The 25,603-nt window shown below is 42.3% G+C and overlaps 1 protein-coding gene across 3 annotated transcripts in view; it reads right to left on the reverse strand.

Moving 5' to 3' along the window:
* The window catches only part of CCDC122 (coiled-coil domain containing 122), a 95,384-nt gene extending 79,565 nt beyond the window's left edge, over positions 1 to 15,819 (reverse strand). Inside the window, exons 1-3 of one of the 3 annotated variants that reach the window (XM_056560455.1) lie at positions 15,686 to 15,819; positions 7,796 to 7,983; positions 6,320 to 6,389 (exon numbers count right to left, since the gene is read on the reverse strand). In XM_056560455.1, coding sequence (XP_056416430.1) covers positions 6,320 to 6,389; positions 7,796 to 7,816 — 91 coding nt within the window. In that variant the 5' untranslated portion in view covers positions 7,817 to 7,983; positions 15,686 to 15,819. The remainder of the gene's footprint in view (positions 1 to 6,319; positions 6,390 to 7,795; positions 7,984 to 15,685) is intronic. The other 2 variants (XM_056560457.1, XM_056560459.1) reach the window with 2 other exon arrangements.
* Between the last annotated feature and the right edge of the window lie 9,784 nt (positions 15,820 to 25,603).

The raw sequence follows: 25,603 nt of genomic DNA on the forward strand, positions 1-25,603 counted from the left end.
ACAAAGTCTATTGCAAGCTGCAAGATCTAAGTGACCTCCTCGTGGAGCTAGAGTTGGCAAAGACAGATCCACGTCTACCTGGACTAAGCTTCCTGGACACCGCTCACGGTGTCAACCCAGTGGTGTCTAAACTGCCATACGGCCTACAAATGAAATGGGCACAACAGGGCTCAAAGTACAAAAGAGACCATAACATATCTTTTCCTCCATTCTCATACTTTTGCAGGTTCATTAGTGATCAAGCTAGGATGAGAAACGAACCCAACTTGCCGACTTCATTCTCATCATCATCATCATCATCAAGGTATGATAACATAGCAACTAAACGTAGAGACTTTAATAAAGCAATATCTGTCGAGAGGACAGACATATCACCCTCCACTACCTCACCTAGTGATCAGGGCGTTGTGGATGACAAATATAAAGACCCTAATCGCCAGTGTCCTATTCACAAGAAGCCTCCCCCTTCTTAAGAAATGTTGTGGGCTTAAGGCAAAGGCTTTACAAGAGGACAGGGAGATTCTTCATAAACTTGGAATATGCTTCAAGTGCTGTGGTTCTTATAGCCATCTTGCTAAAGACTGTAAAGTCGTCATATAGTGCACAGAATTCAGTAGCGACAAACATGTTACAGCTATGCATTCTTCTCCACTTCCAGACAAACTACAGCAGTCACCTACCTCCTCCCCTGCCATGTTCCAGCCAAAGATAATGTTCTCTCCTCTTGCACAGAAGTCTGTGGAGAGGGCTTGGATCACAAATGCTGCACCATGGTATGCCTAGTCAAGATATACCCGAAGGACCATCCTGAGAAAGCTACTAGGATGTATGCCATACTAGATTAACAGAGCAAAATTTGGTTAAGCCTAAATTTTTTTAGATCTTTGTCATTGAGGGTCATGCCACACCCCATACTCTCAGAACCTGTTCTGGTTGTGTAGAGACCTTTGGCAGAAGGGTCGATGGGTTCATGGTCTCTCACATCAAGGGGGAGAGGGCATACCCCTACCAATATTAGTTGAGTGTGACCAGATACTACACAAAAGGGAAGAGATTCCCACTCCAGAAGCCGCATATCATCATCCTCACTTAAGGCACCTTGTTGATGAGATTCCTGCAATGGACCCGAGTGCTGAAATTTTGGTCCGTCTAGGAAGAGACATTCTCAGAGTACATAAAGCACGTGACCAGTGTGATGGACCCGACGATGCCGCTTATGTACAACGACTTGACCTAGGCTGGGTAATAGTCGGCGATGTACGTTTGGGCAGGAAGCGTACGTCATCTGAGATCCGCTCCTTCAAAACTTACGTGTTGGGGAATGGACGTGCCTCCCCCTTCAAACGATGCCCTCACCATTATGAAGTAAATGAGAAGCCCCTTGACATCATCCAAGTACAACATGCTACTCCTGTCCTTTGTTATGATAACCTAGGTGCTGCAGTGTTTAGTACTACAAGTGATGACAACAAAATAGCCTTGTCAGTTGAAGACAGAGAGTTCATCAAAATAAGGGACAAAGAATTCTTCCAGGATGAGTCTAACAGCTGGGTTTCACCATTACCTCTTCGTGCTGCAAGGGCCAAACTCCCAACCAATCGTGAACAGGCTCTATCCAGATTCAATTGACTTCAACAAACACTAAAGAACAGGCCTGAAATGAAGGATCACTTCATCACCTTTATGAAAGGATCTTCAACAATGATCACGCTAAACCAGCGCCACCACTTGAAAGACAAGATGAATGCTGGTACCTGCCTTTCTTTGGAGTATATAACCCTAAACAAATCAGGGTAGTATTTGACTCCAGTGCCAAGCATCAAGGGGTATCCCTGAACGGTGTTCTACTCACGTGTCCAAATCTAAAAAACAACCTTGTAGGTGTACTTATGAGGTTTAGAAGAGAGCCAGTTGCAATAACTGCCTACATTGAGCAAATGTTTCATTGCTTCATTGTACACAAAGACCATAAGTACTTCCTAAGGTTTCTGTGGCACCAGAACAAACAACATGGACAATGAGATCATGGAATACCGCAAGAAAGTCCATGTATTTGGGAATAGTCCCTCATTCGCTTTTGCAACATATGGTTTAAGAAGGACTGCCCTTGTTGGAGAAAACGAGTATGGAGTGGACGCTCGACACTTTGTTGAGAGAGACTTTTATGTTGACATTGGGCTTCAGTCTTTACCTACAGATGAAGAAGCCATTGATCTGCTCCAAAGGACACAATGTATGCTCTCTGAGGCTAACCTCAGACTACACAAGATTGCCTCAAATAGTGTTGCCGTTATGAAAGTCTTTCAACCTCACGGCACAGGGTTTAAAGACCTAAACCTGGGGGATGGACATACCACCTGAACAGAGAAGTCTGGACCTACGATGGGACTTATCAAAGGACACCTTCAGCTTTCAGGTCAGCTCTGCAGAAAAACCATTTACCAAGCATGGTGTTCTGTCAGTAGTGAACAGCCTATACGATCCAATGGGATTTGTTGATCCCATCACCATACAAGGCAAATCCTTGCTAAAACAGTTCTCAGAGACTATTAAAGATTGGGATGCTCCACTGCCAACAGACAAGCTTTCCAAGTGGGAGTCCTGGAAACAATCTCTACGTGCCTTAGATGGAATCTGTATACCGCGCTGCTACACTTCAGCTTCCCTTGCTACGAGTCAGAGAAAAAAGCTTCACATCTTCTCAGATACATCTACTGAGGCCATAGCAGCTGTTGCCTACCTCAAGGTAAGAGACTCTTCTAATGAAACCCGCATAGGGTTTCTGTTTGGGAAATCTAAGTCAGCACCTAAGCCAGAGCACACAATCCCTAGGCTTGAACTTTGTGGGACTGTTCTAGCTGTAGAAATTGCAGATTTCATATTGCGTGAGCTGGACATTCTAATAGCTGACACCAAATTCTACACAGACAGCAAAGTTGTTCTGGGCTACATATACAACCAGACTAAATGTTTCTCTGTCTATGTCAGCAATCATGTTGAAAGAATCAGGAAATCATCTATACCTGAACAATGTCAATATGTCCTGTCTGAAATGAATCCTGCAGATCATGCCACCAGGCCAGTGTCTGCAAGTGCCTTCGCTAATTCTTCTTGGATAACAGGTCCTGAATTCCTGCTGGATCAGCCAGCACAGCTCATGTCTTCAGTATTCTAGAACCTTACAAAGATCCAGAGAACCCAATTATCCTTACCTCTGCTACTATGCTCCACCAGAAGCTTGGGTCCATTCCTGTTCCACCTAGGAACTTTTAATCAGGAAATCTGTGCTATGACCAGTGTAAGCGAGTACAACACCTAGCCAACTGCTTCTGGAATTGTTGGAAGATGGAGTATCTTTCTACTATGCAAGGATGCAGGAAATGGCAACGCCTGGACCCTAACATAACAATTGGAGATCTAGTTCTGCTCAAGGATCAATAAGCTAAAAGAATCGAGTGGCCTATGGGACTTATTTAAAAGAGCGTTCCTAGTGATGGCGGTAAAATACACAAGGTGGAGGTGAAAGTTTCAAGACAAGGGACTGTAAAGACTTTCGTCAAACCTATCACGGAACTTATTTTGCTCGTGCCCTTTGGAGAATAAACTTGCGAATGCTGCTGGTTCCTACCTTTGACTTCAAGAACAAAGTCTTTAGGTCTTGTTGCATCATTTGCATGTTCTTCTTTGTCTTCCAGGTTCTCAAGACATCAAGCAAATTGCACTGTTGTTTATTTGCAATTGTATAACTACCATTATGGTCTAAAATAGAGACACTTACAATGCCAGACGAGGAGTGTGCTGTTACACAGTTAATATTCTCATTATTGTAGATGGAATTTACACAGTTTATTCTTTGATCCATTTCCTATGGATGTTTCTATGGTTAGTTATTTGCTGACACCTTGTGGCCTTTTTTGGTAATGCTCATGTTTCTCTCTCCTGAAAGCTATGACTCATTTCCTTTGTATGTAACCACACCCCTACTTACTGCATCACTTCCTGTGTCATGGCTGCCTATATCTGCCACATGTTACAGGGACTCATGTATTCTGCATGCTAAGCTAAGGAAAGCTTCATCTTTTGACCGAATGATACTGAAATCCATTCATTCTGCTGTATTCCTGTTTTATGTACAGAATAAACCAACTTGTGGATGAAAACAGTATTCAGCTATCTGTAAGGATTGTCCACAGGGGTTATATCTACTTATTCAGGCCAGGCATAGAGGTCTTATAAGGGATAGATCACTATCACAACAATCTGAGTCAGGATAATGTTGCTGTTGAAGCCGGTGTATTAAGAGAATGTGGGTTTTCTGGACAAGTAATTCAGACTATGCTTAAATTGTTTAAAAATTGTTTTTCTCTGGTTTACCAAAAAATAAAGAAGTCTTTTCCAATTATGCAAGGGGAAACACGTGATTGCTTGGCATTAGCTACCTCAGGGGTCAAATAAAAGCTTCTCTTCAAGCCACCTATGGCAACCAAATCAGCTTCCCGTACCTCCTTACTATTATCCTACTGCTCCATGGGACCTTAACCTACTCACTGATGCTCTGTAGGCTCCTCTTTTCAAGTTCTTGCCTATTTATTGTAAAGTGGCCTTTTCGGTGCTAATCACCTCCATGAGGCGAGTGTTCAAACACCCATTCATGGGGGTGTACGAGGACAAGCTGATACTCCACCCAGAGGCGGCTCTACCATTGAGCGAGTTAGGCGGCCACCTAAGGCCTCGCACTGGCAAGGGCCTTACGGCCACCTAGCTCATCCCTGCCCTCACTGAAAAGTAACATGAGTAACAAGTACAATGTACGCATCGCCACTCAGCTCCTGTACTTTACCACAGCCACTGCTTCTCCTCTCGGTCATGTGTCTATTGCGGTGCAGGGCAGCGCTTTTAAATGCAGCCTGTGCGCGATGAGATAACGTCACCATGCACAGACTGCATTAGAAGCCATGCGCCACAATAGACACATGACCGGGAAGAGAAACAGCAGCTACAGAGTTCATACCAGACACTGCACCAAAACGTGCAACACAGGCAGTGGACAGAAAGACAGCAGGACAGAAAGAAGAGATGGCAGGCATGTAAAAGGGAGTAAAATAACAAAGGGGTAAAAACGGTCTAACCGGTGTGTGTTTGGGTTGTTACAAAAGATAGCAGAGTTCTATCAGGGGAGAAAAGAACATGTATTTAAATGAATACTCCAGCTTGGTAACATTTAACATAAGTGTCTAATCGTGGGGAGGGGGGGTTTGTTTTGGGTCCAACCACAGGGACCCTGCACAATCTCCTGTGCAGCACCCTTGCTCTCCCAAAGTATGGAGAGCGTTGACTCCTGCACAAAGCGGCAACTGATATGCCCCTCCAAGTATCTGGGATACAGCGCTTGTGTATCACTGGCTCTCTCACAGAGAAACATAGGGGGGGGTCAGACGCCGATTCATGCAGGGGTCAACACAGCTACTTTCATGGTCCTGGTGTAGAGGTATTACTTTGTTTCTGTACCCCAACCCTTGGAAAAATCCCACTGCATGCATCACCATTCACTTACATTCAGGGGTGTGGGCGCACTAAGCTTTCCCTTGCCCCAGGTGATGCTAACCCACACTAGGTCGCGACATCTCGTCAGTGAGGGCCTCGTGTTAGAGTTTCGCCTAAGGCCTCTTAAAGTCTAGAGCCGCCTCTGACTCCACCTGTTTCCTCCAAAGAGAGTTTCTACTTTTTATATGTTAACTATGGTAGAAAGGCAGATGGAGAATATAAAGTGCTATCCTTTGATTCTGCTGTAGAATTCTGTAACATTCATATATCGTCTGCATATAACCATTTGTGAATAAAGGATTTCTTCCGAGAATTAGATCTGAAAGAACCAGAACAATTCCTAAACAATAATAACCATAATGTTACTGAATGTCAGGGGTACATTTATCTTTTCAAATCAAATCTTCAATGTCAGCAATAGCTTAAGTACTATTTTCAATCATAAACAGGGTAGTCAGCCCCACAATACTTATGCAGTCCTCTTGCAGTAAATTCTGAATAATGGAACACTTATCATTGAAGATACGGTAAGGACAAAACTGTACGATCTTCTAGTTTACATTTGACGGCGAGACAGTACTTTGGCAACAAAGGGAAAGAACTAACAGACTTGTACTATGTAAGAATAACTCTGAAAGCTGTTCGGGAAATAGGTCTGTAAAATGTTATAATGGATGGTGCATGACTACTGACACCGTTAAACTTATTAAAATACTGGATTACGCATGCTGCATAGTAATGAAAGATCTTTAATAAGTGGACTACTGATATTTACCTGAACATAATAAATGACTGTCCTCTCCAGAGCATGACAAATAGTGGTCCGGCCCACTCCTAAAATCTGTCTTTTTAATGGAAGATGGTTGATGAATCCAGTCAAAGTGATGAATGGGAAAGAAGGGAAGAGGTGTGATCATCTAATTAATGTGTTATTCATCAAGCTAACCCAGTTTCCAGCAGTATCACTGTAAACATATTAAGGTATTAGAACTCACTGTGCATAAATTGCCCATAAAAATTGTCCTGGTTTCACAGTCCAGGACAATTTTTATGGTCAACTTTATTATTTAGATTTATTTGTTATTGTTATTGTAGCCTATTTTTGGTTACATGCACACTACCTGAGATATAGGTGATTATTCCTGATGATTGTCAGTAATAAAATACACTGTCATATCACACTCATTGTACATCTGAAAGTAAAATCCTAATAAAACATGAATGCTATTGGCAGTAGTTAGAGGTTCATACACCCAGATCCGTTTTTCTACTGAAGTGTCGAAACTGCTCAGTATAATTTTAGAATGAATATGTAGCTATAAAAAAGCTTAGAAACTGATCCAGTAACAATTGGATACCATCTAACTATAATCTTTTATTGTAAGCAATGGAAAAAAAATGAAAAAAGTTAATATTAATTCATGAGCCTGTGGAGAAGTGATCCTATCCCATTTTACCATTGAGGAACTTTTCCAATGACATTATATGGGCCATTTGCAGGGTCACATTAGAAGGGATTTTATGGTGAGCCTTTTTACCCCCAGATGTCTGCCTCTCCTACCTGCTTAAAGGTGTTGCACCAGAAACCTTGAATATTTTCTGTTATGGCCAAGGAAGTGCCTGATGTAAGGGGACTGTAGTATTCGGTCACGCTCATTCATATGAGTCAATTATAATACATGATAGGCTATATGACAAGAGGTAGTTTGATGTGACAAAACTTTAATCCTACTGATATATTCCAGACAACCCTTTAACCTTTGGAAAGATTAAAGGGGTTATCCAACATAAGGTAACTTTAGTACTTACCTGCCAGACAGTAATGGACATGCTTAGGAAGGATCCGTACTTGTCTTGGGGCTAAATGGCTATGTTGTGAGTCCACCATAACACTGCTGCTTTATTTTTGTAAAGGCTATTTCCTGTTGGAGTTCCTTCCCTCCAACTACAAAATCCAGGACTCCTTGTTTTTAAGTGTAAGGTCCCTTGTCTCCCTCCCATATATCAGCCACCCCACCCATTGCAGCACAGCTGAGCTCCTTTGCATGCGTTCTGTGATTGGAACTACAATTCCCTGCAGCCCTGAGAGTTTAAGGGCAAAACATCTTTCTTCAAAACATTCTTTTACATTCTGCAATTTTTTCATAAAAATGTATTTTGTTCATAGTTTATTAGTTATATCTATGACATAGTTCCCTGCATAAATAATTAGCATAGAACAAATTAATAGAGGTAAGCAATGTATACTCACCACTAGAACTGTGTCACTCATGTTCCCTTAGTGACTTCCTCCTTTGAGATTACCATCCAATACCCCGAAGACACATAATATAAGCATGTCCAATACATTTAGATGAATACAGGACAAGTGTCATCATTTTCAGTGGACTGAGGAGTTATTTCAGAGACTGTCACAAGCCATGTAGCTCCTGAATGAGCCTAAGATGAGAATACAAATCACATTAAGAAAGCATGGCTTTTTGATTAATTTTGTCTACATCTCTCTTGTACACAATGAAAGCATGCCAAATGTCTATATGAAAGGAGTAATCCCACAAAGAATATTTTGTTTCTAAATAAAATAAAATAAAATCTTGCTGAAAAGTGATGTAACACTACATCAAGTTTTTAAAGGAGTACTCCACCCCTAGACATCTTATCCCCTATCCAAAGAATAGGGGATAAGATGTCTGATCGTGGGGTCCCACAGCTAGGGTCCCCCGCGATCTCCCTGCTGCACCCGGCATTCGTTTATAGAGTCTTGAGTGCAGTGCTGGAGGCTCATGCGTCATGGCCACGCCCCCTCAATGCAAGTCCATGGGAGGGGACTTGCATTGAGGGGGCGTGGCCATGACATCACGAGCCTCAGCGCTGCACCAAACACTCAAAACCAATGCCAGGTGCAGCAAGGGGATCGCGGGGGTCCCTAGCGGTGAGACCCTCACAATCAGACATCTTATCCCCTATCCTTTGGATGGAGTACCCCTTTAAGCGACTATCTACAACACACCTTACAATTATGTGTGTGGCACTGGCTCAGGAGTTGTATCCACACCATTCAAGGTTGGAGTAAGGCTCGTTCACACAGCCATTGTGTGGCTGTTGTGCTCTGGCAGCTAGTCCGTCAAAATGATGGGCATTAAGCAGAGAAAAATAGTGCATGTCCTTTTTTTTCTTTGCACAACTTCAGTAAAAAAATGGATCCTCAACGGACCCAATACAAGTCAATAGGATCCGTCGGGACCTGGTGATGTCAGCTGTGCTCTGGGGCATTTTGACTCCTTTGAGCAAAAAAAGAAAGAAAAAGGGGCCGAACAGACCCAGAAAGGGACAGAGCACAACGGCAGTGTGAACTTAGCTTTAGCTGTACTTAGTCACACAGACAGAGGAGGCTTCCTTTGCTACCATGTCTGCCCCCGTGAATGCACTTGTAGAATGTTGATGGGTTACCTTGGTATCTAGAAATGTAAAAAAAAAAAAAAATATGGTAATACAGAGGAACAAAAAAAAAATTTAATAATTCAATAAAGTTTATATAAAAATAAGGTAGCAAAAATACTTGCCAAATTCATAATGACACATATAATAAAGAAAAAGTGGTATTCCAGGACTTTTAGCTTGATGGCCTATCCACAGAATAGGCCCATAGCGTAGGCCATAAATCACTAATCAATGGGGTACCAGGTCGATCAGCTGTTTGGCGCTCCACAGTCTTTAGTGAACATGGTCAGAAGCCCTGTGCCATTCATTGTATAGTGGTGGTGCTGGGTAACTACAACTCAGCTTCCATTCACTTTAGTTAGACCAGAGCTTCAGTTACCTGGTAAAACCACTATGCAATAAGCAGTGCAGGGCTTCTGGCCCCGTTCAGGTGCCCAGCAGCTGATCTGTCGGGGTGGCGCGTCACACGTCAACAGAATTTCCAAGCAAACTTTTTTAAGCTGGATTCCATTCGGAAATTCCCTGGTATGAACATGGCCTGAGGGTAAATTTATGCTGCAGAATTTCTAACTGGAGAAATTCAACTTGGAAATTTCGGTGCTTTAGGCTCCCATTGTCTTCAATGGGCTTCTGCTGCAGCGCGCACCAGCAGAATTGTTGTGGTGGAGAATTCCGGTCTCCGCCAATAGAATTAAAGAGATTACATAGTGGGGAGCAAGGACACTTTGCACCAGAGAATAAAAGCATTTTTCTATGTTATGAAATCACAAACAGATATATGAAAGTTTCCACGTGTCTCCGCTATCTAACAGTGCCAGCAGTGACAGACTCCCTTTAATGTGGAATGGAACCATCGAGAAATATAACATGTCCTACAAAATCCAGTCCTTGTATGGTTGACTGAACCCGACAGAATGATAACTGAAGAAATAATGGTTCATGGAACCTTATGATGAGAAGAAACATAAAATTAAATTCTGTTGTGCCCTAATGGCCACCTACGTGGGGTGGATGTGATTCCAGGTAGAGTATAAATTCTGTGGATTTTTTTCTACACCAAGTAGGTGGATGGATGTTATTTTCTAGTATTCCAGGAAAAATGTATTTCTAGTCAGATGCCAGATTTTTCTTTGTAGCTATGATTTAGGAGTTTCTCTTCTCACTAATATATTGTATATGTGTCATTATTCAGTTTTATCTGTGTTATCAGATATATATACTGTGTAGCTGTAGGAACTCATATATACTGTGACTGCTGTAGACCATACTCTACAGATAAATACACATTACTATGCTTCTGTGGTAAATCATGACTGCACGATGATATTCATCACTCAGGATGTAGATATTTTGGTAAAGAAGAGTAGCTATATACCCTCTTCCAGGGCCAGACTGGGAGTAAAATGCAGCACTGGCACACGAACACCACATCATGTATCATCTCATCCCAAAATGCAGAAAAATCGCAGTATTAGTTCATGTTCTCTACCACTCATAATATTAAAATGACACCTTTCAACAGAAAAATGACAGTAAGTGGAACAAATAAATACAATCACACAGTCAGGTATACACTATGGGTGTTACCACAATAGTTAGGTAGAAGCCCGCTCCCTCTAAAGTAGGTTGGTAGACTGCCAGACTCCTAGGCTAGGTAGGTAGTAGGCAGCCCCCTATATTAGTTAGGCAAGTAGGTAAAAGGTAGGCCCCCATAATAGTCAGGTAGATAATGAATAGCTTCCCACATATTAGCTAGTCAGTTAGATAGGTAGCAGACAACCCCCCTCCCCCCCCCCATTTTGGCAAGGCAGATAGGTAGATAGTGGTTAACAGCCCCCCCCCCCGTTTCAGCTAGTCAGACAGCCCCCCCATTTTAGTTAAGCAGGTAGGTAGTTATAAAGTAGCTCCCTTATTTTAGCTAGGCAGGTAGATGGTAGGTAGTCCAGCCCTTTAGCTAGATAGGGAGGTAGCCACGTACTTGGTAGAATGTCCTCCCCCTTTCAGTTAGTCAGGTCAGGTAGGTAGTAGGCCCACCCATTTTAGCTCAGTAGGTAGCCCTCAGTAGATAGCACCATTTTAGCAAGGCAGCTAGGTAGGTATTAGGTGCCCCCCCTTCCCCCCACACTTTTAGCTAGGTAGTTAAGTAGGTAGTCCCACCACCACTTTAATTAGGCAGGTAGGTAGTAGATAGCCCCCACAGGTATGATCTAAATTGAGTAATGTCATCCAGGGCAGCACATTGAGATTACATAATGTAGTGCAGTCTGATACAATTTTTAAATAGCAGCATTTACTTACTTGTTGCCATCTTAGCGTATCCCTATGCTTTTCATGGCTTTATGCAATGAAACATGTTAGAGGGACTTAAATGGGCACTTTTTTTTTTGCATATGATACAGCAGGAAAAAAATAAGATTTGTAATTTACTCCCTGTAAAAAGAAAAATTATTTTTATGTCACTTTCATGGCCTCATAAATCTGGCCACTAGGGGGTCTCCCTTCTGGTCTAGATTGCATTCCGTCTGCTCAAAAGCACAGACTTTGGTCTCCTGGAAGGAGACCAAACTCAGGAAGTGCGGTCTGGCCATAGGTAGTTAATAGCACTGTCTGTGTATGAAACAAGGAGAGCGAGTGCTATTCACTGCCTACGGCCAGACCGTACTTCCTGAGTTTGGTCTCCTGCCAGTCCAGCAGTCTGTTCTTTTGAGCAGACAGAATGAGGTCTGGACCAGAAGGGAGACCCCTAGTGACCAGATTTATAAGGCAATGAAAGTGACATAATAATAATTTTTTTTTTTCCAGGGAGTAAATTACAAATCTTAATTATTGTACCTGCTGTATTGTATGCATAAAAATAATTTTAATGACAGTGCCCATTTAATGATTTAATGTGTCACTAAACATCTATAGAGATCATGTCATACAGGGAATCAGTTGTTTTAACCATCCATCTATATACAGGGGCAACTATAGGCTTTGTTACATTGCGCTATTCAAAAAAGCATAGAAGATAAACATAGAACAGGACAACAGAAAAAGACAAGGAAGTATGGAAAGAAAAGAAAGTATGACGGATAGAAAGGAAAAGAAAGGGCAGGGTAGGACAAGAAAGGGTGACAAGTGCTCTTATCACCCAAGGACAAAAATAGCAAGGATCCAAGTCTTAGCCTAAAAAACTCAGAAAACCAGGAGATTCCATGAACTGCTGCACAGAGATAGCGGACCGGTCATACTCCTCAGCTCCATATGCATAATGCTTGCCCCAACCATTCAACCATGGAAGTCATCTGACAGTGGTGGGGTATGACTTTGCGACCTTCTGTTAAGAAGTGCCTAAAGAGACCATTTTTACCTTGTACCAGAGAGCCTGGAATTAACGACAACAAGGCAGCACATGGTGTGTTAGCATGCCTGATACAAGATAGCCTGATACAAGATAGCATCTCAGAAAATCTTAATAGATGGGCAGCTCCACCAAGTATGAAGAAGCATGCCCCATTATATCTCCAGCACTGATCTCAAGAGGGTGGGTATCTGCACTAGATGCCTACCCGACAGCAATACCAGCGAAAGAGAATCTTTCAATTCTATTCTTTAAGAAGAGACTCAATAGAGAAGCCATCGGTGAAGAGACAAATGAAGGAAGAGGAATCAAATGTAAGCTCCAGGTCCCTTTCCCCACTTATAAAAAAAAGGTGACCCTTCTAAACTAAAAAAAAACGATTTCAAAATAAACATATTTGGTATCGCCACATGTAGTATTATTCATGCATTCATGCATGGCAAATGCTGTAAACATTTAAAAAAAAAAGTTATAGAAGTCAGAAAATGGCTATTATAAAAAAATATTTTTTTTCTAAAAAGTTTAGAAATTACAAAGTAAAATCGTCACAGCACACATTGTATAAAAAAAAGTGCAGTAATTTTAACTCCAGAATTACTACAGTTTTTTTTTTTAAAACAATGTGTACACTGATTTTCCACTGACCGTTTTCCGCAGACTTTAATGAAACATTCAAAAACTTTTTATATGTAGTTTACTGCAGTATTTTTGTTTTCATTTTACAATAAAATTTGGCAGCATTTTTCTACACCTGCCTAAAACTTTTGCACAGTACTATATATGTATAACTTTCAATCTCTAAATATGTAGAATTAACCTCTTAAGGACGCAGGGTGTACCTGTACGCCATGCGCCCGCTCCCATGCTATAATGCGTCATAGCGGGTCGGTCCCGGCACCTAGCAACGGCCGGGACCCGTGGCTAATAACAGACATCCCTGATCGCGGTGATACCCAGTATTAACCCTTTAAACTTTGATCGCCACATCTAAAATTAAAATAAAAAATGCTTCCCAGCAGCTCAGTTGGGCTGTTCAGGACCACCATGGGATCAGCTGTTCAAACGCGAGGAGGGTCCCTACCTTCCTCCTCGGCGTCCGATGGTCTTTTGATTGCTCCATGTAAATAAAAATAAATATAAACATATCTTGTATCACCAGGTGTGTAAATGACCGAACTATAAAAATATATCGTTAATTAAACCACACGATCAATGGCGTACGTGCAAAAAAATTCCAAGGTCCAAAATAGCGTATTTTTGGTCACTTTTTATACCATAAAAAATGAATAAAAGGCAATCAAAAGTCCCATCAAAACACAAAAGGGTACCACTAAAAACTTTAGCTCACGGCACAAAAAAATTAGCCCTCACATAATTAAAGCCCTTAAATAATTGTTTATTTATAAGGATTTTTTGGTTTATAGTAAGTACAGAATACAAACAGTAAAATAAATCAACTTAAACAACTGCAGTACATGGCTGTTCAGTGGTGAGAGGGAAGAAGCATCATCAATCATCAATATATTATGACAGCATGTATACAATGGATGTAGCAGTTCACAATTAAAAATTACGAGGTATAATTTACCAATAGGTTAGGTGAAATAATCCAGTGTAGAATAAAATAAGAGTTATGCAGCGTCACTGCATTCAAAAAAGAAAAAAAGGGAATAAAGGGTATAAAAGAAAAAAAGAAAAAACTAGAATTAAAGAAGAAGTAGAATATAGGCGTATAACCCGAAATATAGAAAGGAATAGAGTAAATATAAAGAATACAAAGAGAGAGTAGATTGAAAGTCTCGTCCGCATGGTCCGCTAACTGAAAAGAAACATCACAGGGGGGGTTGGTTAGATCTTCCTCCCAAACATCCCATGGGTGCCAGATTACATGGAATTGAGTTACTCAATGGTCTACTATGGCTGATAAATGTTACATATGTCTAATGTCTCAGATTTTATCCAGTAAAACTGGGAGAGGTGGGGCTTCCGTACAATGCCACCATTGGGCCAAGAGGCATTTGGAGGTGCGGTTAACAAATGTAGACAAAGTCTAACTTGATGTTTAGTAAGGCTTTCCGGGAGTAGATTAAGAATGAAGATGGTGGGATCTAGTCTAGGAAGGAATCCAACCACACCATAAATAATGTTCCTCACATCACCCCCAAATTGACTTAGCTTAGGACACTCCCAAAAAATGTGGAGCAGCGATCCCGGGTGAAGGCCGCATCGCCAACATAGATTTGGAACCTGAGGGAAAATTCTGTGGAATATATCGGGCGTATGATACTAAAACATAATTGTTTTGAATTGGCCCTCCCTATTGGTTGTACATGAAGATGATTTTGTGGCATTAGACCAAATGGAGTGCCAGCATTCAAGAGAATGGTGCCTAGACAGGAATCCCATCTAGACATGTAAGAGTGTGGATCAGAATCTAGATCAAGGGGTGTAATTAGGAGTGCGTATATTTTTGATATAAGACCTCATATGGACCTACAGGATAAAGATAAGGTGTCATTTTTACCAAAAAATGCACTGCGTAGAAACGGAAGCCCCCAAAAGTTGCACAATGGTGTTTTTTATTTTTTAGTTTTTTGTCCCTCAAATATTTTTTGGGGGTTTCGCCATCGATTTTTGGGTAAAATGACTGATGTCATGAAAAAAAAATTGTGGCGCAAAAACAAGCCATCATATGGGTCTGTATGTGCAAAATTGAAAGGGTTATGATTTTTAAAAGGTAAGGAGGAAAAAACGAAAGAGCAAAAATGGAAAAAGTCCTTTAGTAGTTAAAAAAGTGGAAAAGAGTAAAAAAATAAAATAAAGTAAAAAAAAATTTACTAAAAAAAGGAAATATAAAAAATGTTTTTCCATTGTAAAATGCTTTGTTAATAAAAATTAAGCATGTTTAAGCATGTAGGGGAATTTGATAGATGGAGAATCCATTGGTGGGTCCAATGGCCCTGCAATGTCCATCGACACGTGATGGACACCATGAGTGATTGACAGGGCTGCAGGCAGGTCCAAAGCTGCTGTGCTTGCTCCCGGCCTTCTGTGAGTCAGAGCAGAATGAGGGAGGGGGAGGAATCATAACAGTGAGGAGAAGAGAGGGACACGCCCCATGCCTCTGCATGGACAGAAACCTCACTTGCAATGATGGCAAGTAAATTAAGATAATTCTGCAAAATATGAAATATAGGTTGTAGACATGTAAAAATGATAAGGATGAGGTACTGAGCAACATAGAATTTTTTTTTAATGTTTTTTTTGGGGGGAGGGGGAGGGGTACGCTTTAAAGCACTACAATCAACTCTCTACGGGGCACTCACCCTAAAAAGGGCAGCCCCATAATTCTTGTACCTATATTCACCCATAGCTGGAACATCCTAGAAGTCCTATTTGGTCCTTGCACAAACTCTTCCTGTGATATCTTCAGATAGGTCTAGCTGTGGATCCGGGATGTGTAGGCCTATTTAAGCATGAGTAGATATGTTGGGGGAGATTTATCAAAACCTGTGTAAAGAAAAAGTTGCCCAGTTGCCCATAGCAACCAATCTGATCGCTTCTTTCATTTTTAACAAGGCCTCTGCTAAATGAAAGAAGCGATCTGATTGGTTGCTATCGGCAACTGGGCAACATTTCCTTTGCACAGGTTTTGATAAATCTCCCCCGTTATCCCGAGCCGTCTTGGTTGGTCAGGCCCAGCTAATGGAAGGTGGGAGATTAGGTGATCCTCACTCTTCCTTGCTCTAAATTAGCCTACGCAGAACTGGTCTAAACAGGATTTCCTCTCCAGTTGACATCCAGGGCTAGGGAGGCTCCTCCCCCACAACATAATTCAATGTATTCAGGGCTCAAGTCCTGCAAAAACGCATGGGAACTAAGCACTTTTTCCTCAGTAGGAACACCGTTCCCATTAGCAGGAGTTCTGCAGGTCCAGCCCTTGAGTGGAAATCTTTTTTGCCAAGATTTGATCCCTGAATGTAGTTTGGTGGTTGTGTATGGGTATTTCATTTTTAAGCAGCTTAGCAAAGATTCACCAGCAAGTGGCAGAATAAGACTATATTACACAGTAGTATTACATAGTAAAATGTAATATCAGAAACATGGTAACAACACTGCAGATATAATACAACCAACTTTAACATGACCCTGCACAACTCCAGAGTGCTAGTTATTGCTGCCCCCCCCTCCCCCCATACTTTGCTCCCACATTATTGCCTATTCCTGGGGAGTCACTACCTTCAGATCTTATCACCTCTCTAGGTGTCTGCCATTTTTTCAATCCATATTTGGTTTCATAGACTTCTTACTAAACAAAAAATTGAATCGGATCTTATCATAGAAAAGCGCAATATAGTTCCTCGAAGAAAGGGCTTCTTGAATTCCCTTAAAGGGGTACTCCACCCCTAGGCATCCTAGACAAAGGATAGGGGATAAGATGTCTGATCGCGGGGGTCCCGCCACTGGGGACCCCCGCAATATAGCACGCAGCACCCACCTGTTACTGCTCACGACTCTGCCCCCGTGTGACCTCACGCCCTGCTCCCTCAATGCAAGTCTATGGGAGGGGGCGTGACATCCCTCACGCCCCCTCCCATAGACTTGCATTGAGGGGGCGGGGTGTGACATCACAAACTTCGTGGTTGGGAGCCAGACCCTCCAGCGCTTCCGGAGCAGTAACAGGTGGGTGCTGCGTGCTATATTGCGGGGGTCCCCAGTGGCGGGACCCCCGCGATCAGACATCTCATCCCCTATCCTTTGGATAGGGGATAAGATGTCTAGAGGTGGAGAGCCCCTTTAAGTGTTTAGCAAGAAATCTGCAGATCTAACATGAAGTGAATCTACCCTCATATAGAATGAGAGGTTCTTTTTCTCCACACTGGTTTTCACATACAGCATGAACATTGAAATAGAGTTTATTATACTAAGAAAATATAGTTTCATATGTTCTTTGCCTGTGCATTCCCCGCTTCATGGTAAGTAAGCCTTTCATTACAGTTATTTCAGTGATTAGATTAATCTGCCACTGGCACCCAAACGTGTAATATATATTTATAGATAAATACTTAAAGAGGATCTCCTCCCCAGGCTCCCAGATTATTGCGACTTTATTCTCTGAGTATATGTGTGGCAATTACCAGGTAATTCTGTTTTCACATTGGTAGTTTAGTAGCTTGTCATTTCTATTCATTTTGTCTTTGAGGTAACGTAAAAGTAGCCAGTGCAAACCGCAAAATACTTCGGCGGTAGGACCGCGTGGCACTGCGCCGTCACCATTGACGGCTATGCAGTGCTCGCAGATGTCCGCGCAAAGAATGAACATGTTCTTTCTTTGCGTGGATCAATTTCAGCGGTGGAATTGTCTGCTGCTGAAATGTGTAAACAGGTCCGCAGAAGACCCATTCACACTAATAATAGGAGTTCAAAGAGAGCTCAATAACACATGTGCTTTATTTTAAAGAGGTTGTTGTGCATGTTGGCATTGTTTTGGTGTGGAACAGTGCTAAAACGGTCCCCGAAAACACCACTCTGAAAGAGAGGCAATTTTAAAAGATGTTTTTTCTTAGGCGGATTTTATACACATGATTTTTGTACATGCGAACCTTCCCCTTAGGACTCTATTACATAGGGAGATTATCAGCCAAATAGGCCAATATCGCAACGGTTAATAGATCCAGTGATCCAGTGCAACTGGAGGCAACAATCCATTATGTTCTGCGGACAATGAAAAAAGGTTTTCTTTTGAAAAGGCTTAAAGGGGTATTCCGGTGGAAAACAACTGGTGCCAGAAAGTTCAAGAGATTTGTATATTACTTCTATTAAAAAATCTTAATCCTTCCAGTACTTATCAGCTGCTGTATGCAGGAGAGGTTTGCTATGGGAATTTGCTCCTTCTCTGGACAGTTCCTGACATGGACAGAGGTGTCAGCAGAGAGCACTGTGGTTAGACAGAAAGGAACAACTCAACTTTCTCTGTAGTATACAGCAGCTGATAAGTACTGGAAAGATTAAGATTTTTTAATAGAAGTAATTTACAAATCTGTTTAACTTTAAGGGAAACCCACTTACAAAAGCATTTTTTAAAGCAGAAAAGTTTTCCTTTATGTTAATAGCCGAAGTTCATTATCTATCCTCAATTACCAGTAGCGTTGCTAGAGAGTGACGGGGAGGGGGCATACCGCATCGGGTGACACCCTGACTCTCCTGCCTGGCACTAAACAGCTGCACTACAACTATCCCGCAACAACCCATCCACATACTATGCCGCACCATGAATATCCGTACTCTGGAGGCTTTTTTGTTTAATTTTGAGCCCGCATTTTGTGATGTTGGTGGGCGGAGTCTTGCGTTGCTGCACTGAGGCCGGAGTTTAAATCAGGAAGGAAGACAGCGCAGCACAAACAGGCACATAAACAATAGTAAATAGTAAATGTCTCTTTACGTTACCCACCCCAAAAATGTGCATGAAGCTGTATTACTATGGATGTTTCTTTTTTTAAGGAAAAATTTTAGTGGCACATATGGGTTATTTACCTAGTCTGTAAAAATTCTTACACAATTATTCTATTTTAAAATTATTCTATTTTAATACAACATTCATTTTAAAATTTAGTGGGTACGCCAGCATCTACGTGTCCTAAAATTAATAGAGTTATTAGTTATATAATACATTTTTTCTATAATTAAGATTAACATTAATGTAGTAGCTTTGTTTCATGATGCAGAAAAAGAACAGTTGTTTAAGTGGGTGTTAATGTCCTTTTCTGCTGACGTAGGCACTTTCTGTAAGCCAGGTTGGACCTGGAATACATATGCGACTTTTAAATGGAGATGCTACTTTTTTTTTCTTCATAAATGGTGACTATCACATTTGATAAATACATGACCACTGCAAAGTAAAAAAAAAAAAAAAAATACTACGTGAGCAGATTTCAGAAACGTGCTTTGGAATAAAAAGTCGCAGCATGCATAGAAAAGTCGCACGTGCGCACATACGTGCGACTTTTTAAGCAAAAAAAATCTACTACAGAGCTTGATAAATCTACATTTTTACTACAATAAACAATGCTTGTACCGCTATGATGAAGCTGCGGGCTTCTGTGCCTGCACTCAACATATTACAGCAGTGGCTTCCAAACAGTGTATCTCCAGCAGTGCCAAAACTACAACTCCCAGCATGCCTGAACAGCCAATGTCCAGCATTCTTTATAGTAGTATAACATATAATAGTGTTTTACAAACTGTGTCTCCAGCAGTGGCAAAACTACAACTCCCAGCATGCCTGGGCAGCCAATGTCCGGCATTCTTTATACTAGTATCACATGTAATAGTGTTTTACAAACTGTGTCTCCAGCAGTGGCAAAACTACAACTCCCAGCATGCCTGGGCAGCCAATGTCCGGCATTCTTTATACTAGTATCACATGTAATAGAGCCTTTGGCTGTCCAGGCATGCTGGGAGTTGTAGCTTTGCCACTGATGGACAAACAGTTTGAAAACAGTTCTGTAATGAATCAGCACAGCACACAGCACGTAGCTTTCATTTCTATTGGACCAGGGGAGGGTGGGGAAAGAGACCTCATTAGGATGGGAGGGGATATGCATATGGGAGAGAGTGGGGTGTTACTTTATTATAATTTCCTCAGTGTGGAGAGCAGGGGGAGGGCAGCAGCTTACAGGAAGTAGGAGAGGAGGATCTTGGGAAATGTAGTCTTTTATCACTCTGCTTCTTCCTCCATGCTGCAAACAGAGGGATCTTTGGGAGACCATATCAGGAGAACTGCTAAACAGGCTTACTGGAGAACTGACCAAACATGGCTTACTGGATAGGTCAAGTTATTTTATTTTAAGTATCAGTGCTGCATATCTCCTTTAAAGTCCTTCAAAATCCTTTAACTTTCCTTCAAATTATAGTTACATTTAAAAAAGACGAATGTGATGAATGTGTGTTCAATTTAGTTACATGTAGAGTCATTTCTTATCTGAGACAAAGGTGTTACTATCGTAACAACTAAATATACAGCAGCAAAAGTGTTAAAGCACTCATCCTTTTTTACCTGCTACGTAATAGTTTAAAAAGGTTTTACGCTCATAGGCTGGATTAAGACCTGTGGTGACAGAGAGAACAGATATACCCTGCCAGTGCTCAGTGACTTCATTCATAGAACTGTTTCTATATGCAAATGCAGGTAAGATATGGCACTTCCTTTTGTAAATGGTGCCCAAGTAGGATTCCAATCCTTTTTCAACATAGTAGAAAGAAGTGCCAAGTTTCTTTTTACTATGCAGTCATATGGTTGAGGAGAATAACGCCAGTGATTGGAGTCTGCCTGTGTGCGGCGTGTATTGATGCTTACAGTACCATGTCGTGTGTGTACTCCTCCACCTTGCTTTAGGCTCTAAACGTCCCTCTCTTCTGCACTGTAGAATGCTGCAACAGTTTCTGGCGTGTCCCATATGGGCTGCCTGATTCCTGTCCTCCTTTAATCCCTGCCAGGCACCACCTATTTTAGAACACTCCTCCCTTCCTGTGGTGCCTGAGCAACATTGTGTATTCATACAACTAAGGTGTCTGTCTGTTCCTGTGATCCTGAGTTTCTGACCTGAACCTGATATATTAACCATGCTTCTGCCTGATCCCTTCTTGGTTCTCCAGTGTTTGACCCAGATTGTTGACAATGCCTGAACTCTCATCTAGTCTGCAACAATTGGCTGCGTTTCAGCATCTCAGCTCTGCTGTTCCACTGACTCAGTGCTGCTATAACACCATTTAAGCTCTGCTACTTTGTACCCTGCTGTGTTATGTTACTACCATTTTAGCATCAGCTAACCTCTCCTGCCTGCACCAGGTTTTTTTTTGGCCTGTTTGGCCACCGAGACCACTCTTGCAGGTGGGTGGTTCAGTAGGTGGCTCAGCAGCAAGTTTTTTAGGAAACTGGACCACATGTTCTCCAACCTTCTTTTTATCATCTCTAAAGGGTCACAGAGTTTTCATAAAACTTTTGACAGGTCGACATCTGATTGTTTAGATCCCACGCTTCTCCCCCCTAGTTCTTGCAATCGGTAGGGGTCTCAACACTATACATTTCAAAAGTTTTATAAAAAATCTGGGACAAATTTAAAGGGGTTATCCACCATAAGGTGATTTTAGTACGTACCTGGCAGACAGTAATGGACATGCTTAGGAAGGATCTGCACTTGTCTTGGGGCTAACTGGCTATGTTGTGAGATTACCAAAACACTGTGGCTAGCTTTTTTGTGAACTGGTATTTCTTGTTTGAGGTTTCTTCTTTTGCCTACAAATGCCATAATTCCATTTTCCTCCCTCCCACACATCAGCCACCCCACCCATTGAAACATAAATGAGCTGCATCCATTCAAAAGACCAGTGGTTTTCAATCAGGGTGCCTACAGCTATTGCATTAGTTGCAGCTTGATCTCTCTCCCACCAAGCAATCGCTCCACCCATTGAAGCAGACAGGCTCCCTGTCATCAGCTGACTAGTGAGTCAGGTCTCGGCCGCATTGCAACCTGCGAAAAATCTGAGACAACAGTAATTTTGCATGCTGTTAAAAATAAAAATTGGCTTGAAAATCACATAAGAATTGTGAGAAAAGCGTCACACACAGGTACAGACACTATATTATGACCTACACTAACTTTACAGCTCCTGTAGAATAGTCAAATAAAAAGAAATCCTGGAATACCCCTTTAACTTTGCAAACACCCCTGATTTTTCCTATGGAGCATTCCTTGAAAATTCTCCCACAAAAGTCAATAGGGTCCTCTCCAGTGTATTGTTATATGTCCATGGGGCTTATTGTAAAAAAAAAAAAAAAAAAAGCATCCCAGGCAAGAATTGCTGCCCCCTCAATAATGTGGTAACATTTTTATTTAACAGAATAGAAATATAGCATAGATTAGAAAAAAAAAATGTTTTCACTATTTTGCTCTAATGACTAAAAGAAACTACGTGATGCATTCACTTAACCCCTTAAGGACGAGGCCATTTTACACCTTAGGACCAGAGCATTTTTTAAACATCTGACCACTGTCACTTTAAACATTAACCCCTTAAGGACACATGACGTACTGGAACGTCATGTGTCCACTCCCGATCTATAACGCGGGGCGTGGCCCCGCGTCATAGCGGTTCGGGCCCGGCCTCTAACAACGGCCGGGACCCGTGGCTAATAGCGCGCGGCATTGATCGCTGTGCCGCGCGCTATTAACCCTTTAGACGCGGCGTTCAAAGTTGAACGCCGCGTCTAAAGTGAAACCGAAAGCATGCCGGCTAGCTCAGTGGGCTGTTCGGGATAGCCGCGGTGAAATCGCGGCATCCCGAACAGCTGACAGGACAGCGGGAGGGCCCCTACCTGCCTCCTCGCTGTCCGATCGCCGAATGACTGCTCAGTGCCTGAGATCCAGGCATGAGCAGTCATCCGGCAGAATCATCGATCACTGGTTTCTTATGAGAAACCAGTGATCAATGTAAAAGATCAGTGTGTGCAGTGTTATAGGTCCCTATGGGACCTATAACACTGCAAAAAAAAAGTGCAAAAAAAAAGTGAATAAACATCATTTAACCCCTTCCCTATTAAAAGTTTGAATCACCCCCCTTTTCCCATAAAAGAAAAAACACAGTGTAAATAAAAATAAAAATAAACATAAATGGTATCGCCGCGTGCGGAAATGTCCGAATTATAAAAATATATCGTTAATTAAACCGCACGGTCAATGGCGTGCGCGCAAAAAAATTCCAAAGTCCAAAATAGTGCATTTTTGGTCACTTTTTATATCATGAAAAAATGAATAAAAAGCGATCAATAAGTCCTATCAATGCAAAAATGATACCGTTAAAAACTTCAGATCACGGCGCAAAAAATGAGCCCTCATACCGCCCCATACACGGAAAAATAAAAAAGTTATAGGGGTCAGAAGATGACAATTTTAAACGTATAAATTTTTCTGCATGAAGTTATGATTTTTTCCAGAAGTGCGACAAATTCAAACCTGTATAAGTAGGGTATCATTTTAATCATATGGACCTACAGAATAAAGGTAAGGTGTCATTTTTACCGAAAAATGTACTACGTAGAAACGGAAGCCCCCAAAAGTTACAAAATGGCGTTTTTTTTTTCAATTTTGTCTCACAATGATTTTTTTTCCCGTTTCACCGTAGATTTTTGGGCACAATGACTGACGTCATTACAAAGTAGAATTGGTGGTGCAAAAAATAAGCCATCATATGGATTTTTAGGTGCAAAATTGAAAGAGTTATGATTTTTTAAAGGCAAGGAGCAAAAAACGAAAATGCAAAAACGGAAAAAACCCCGGTCCTTAAGGGGTTAAAGGGGTACTCCGGTGGAAAAACAATTTTTTTTTCTTTTTTAAATCAACTGGTGCCAGAAAGTTAAACATATTTGTAAATTACTTCTATTAAAAAATATTAATCCTTCCAGTACTTATTAGCTGCTGAATGCTACGGAGGAAATTCCTTTCTTTTTGGAACACTGATGACATCACGACCACAGTGCTCTCTGCTGACATCTCTGTCCATTTTACCAACCATGCATAGCAAATGTATGCTAAGGGCAGCATGGTGGCTTAGTGGTTAGCACTGCTGCTGCAGTGCTGGGGCCTTGGGTTCAAATCCCACTACGGACAACAATAAATAAAGATTTATAGATTTATTATTATTATTATAGTAACGTCAGCAGAGAGCAGTGTGTTCGTGATGTCATCAGAGAGCACTGTGGTCGTGATGTCATCAGTCCCAGAGACCCGATCAGCGGCAGAGACCGGAAGCGGATGCCTGCTGAAATGCTTCAGCAGGCATCCAGGGCAAACGCCGAGGGCCCATGTCGGCGATCGGCGCAAATCGCGAGGGAAATCGCCCTTGCGATCTGCGGCAATACCGGGCTGATCGGGTTTCTGGGACCCGACCGCCCGGTAATTTTGCATGATCCCGGTTGTCACAGACAGCCAGGACCATGCTGGAGTATAGGAGCAAGGTGGCAAGCCTGCCACCTCCTCCTGTCCCCTGCGATTCCTCGGTTGGCTAACCGACCAATCACAGGGGGGGGAGGGGCGGTTACTTCCTCCCGCCCTGCCCGGTCCCTGGAAGTCCGGAGAGGACGGGAGGAAGACCGTGACGCGGTGGGGGACGGGGGAGTGCTGGGGCTCGGCCCCGGTACTTACCTCGTCCCTGAAGACCCGGATCCCGGCGATGAAGACGGCGGCGGCAGCGACAGGTGAGTTCCTTTTCAGCCGCTGTCGGGCCCTTTACAGCAATGCACGTCGCCGTATACTACAACTCCCAGCATGCCCAGCCAGCCCTTGGCATCTGGGCATGCTGGGAGTTGCAGTTTTGCAACATCTGGAGGTCCACAGTTTGGAGACCACTGTGCCCTTCCAGATGTTGCAAAACTACACATCCTCAGCATGCTCTTACTGTCCAGGCATGCTGGGAGTTGTAGTTCTGTAACATCTGGCCCTTCAGATGTTGCAGAACTAAAACTTCCAGCATGCCTGGACAGTTTTGGCATACTGGGAGTTGTAGTTTTGCAACATCTGGAAGGGCACAGATTGGGAACCACTGTATTAGTGGTCTGCAAACTGTAGTCCTCCAGATGTTGCAAAACTACAACTCCAAGCATGCTGGGAGTTGTAGTTCGGCAACATCTGGCTCTACAGATGTTGCCGAACTACTACTTCCAGCATGCCTGAGAATGTTTGGGAGTAGTGGATTTGCAACAACTGGAGGCACACTGGTTGGGAAACATTGTCTGTTTCCTAACTCAGTGTTTCCCAACCCGTGTGCCTCCAGCTGTTGCAAAACTATAACTACCAGCATGCACTGATAGACTGTGCATGCTGGGAGTTATAGTCTTGCAACAGCTGGAGGTCCCCCTGGCCCCCCCCCCCCCCCCCCGTACATTCACATGGGCAGCGGGCTTACAGTGAGTATCAGAGTATCAGGCTGCAAGTTTGCGATGCAGCAAATTTTGCGCGGCAGCTCAAACTCGCAGCGGGAAACTCGCTGTAATCCCCCGCCCGTGTGACTGTACCCTAAAAACACTATACTACACTAATACAAAATAAAATAAAAAGTAAAAAACAATACATATACACATACCCCTACACAGCCCCCCTCCCCTCCCCAATAAAAATGAAAAACGTCTGGTACGCCACTGTTTCCAAAATGGAGCCTCCAGCTGTTGCAAAACAACAACTCCCAGTATTGCCGGACAGCGGTTGACTGTCCAAGCATGCT

Source organism: Hyla sarda, chromosome 2 (genome assembly GCF_029499605.1).
Source record: "Hyla sarda isolate aHylSar1 chromosome 2, aHylSar1.hap1, whole genome shotgun sequence".
Classification (NCBI taxonomy): Eukaryota; Metazoa; Chordata; class Amphibia; order Anura; family Hylidae; genus Hyla; species Hyla sarda.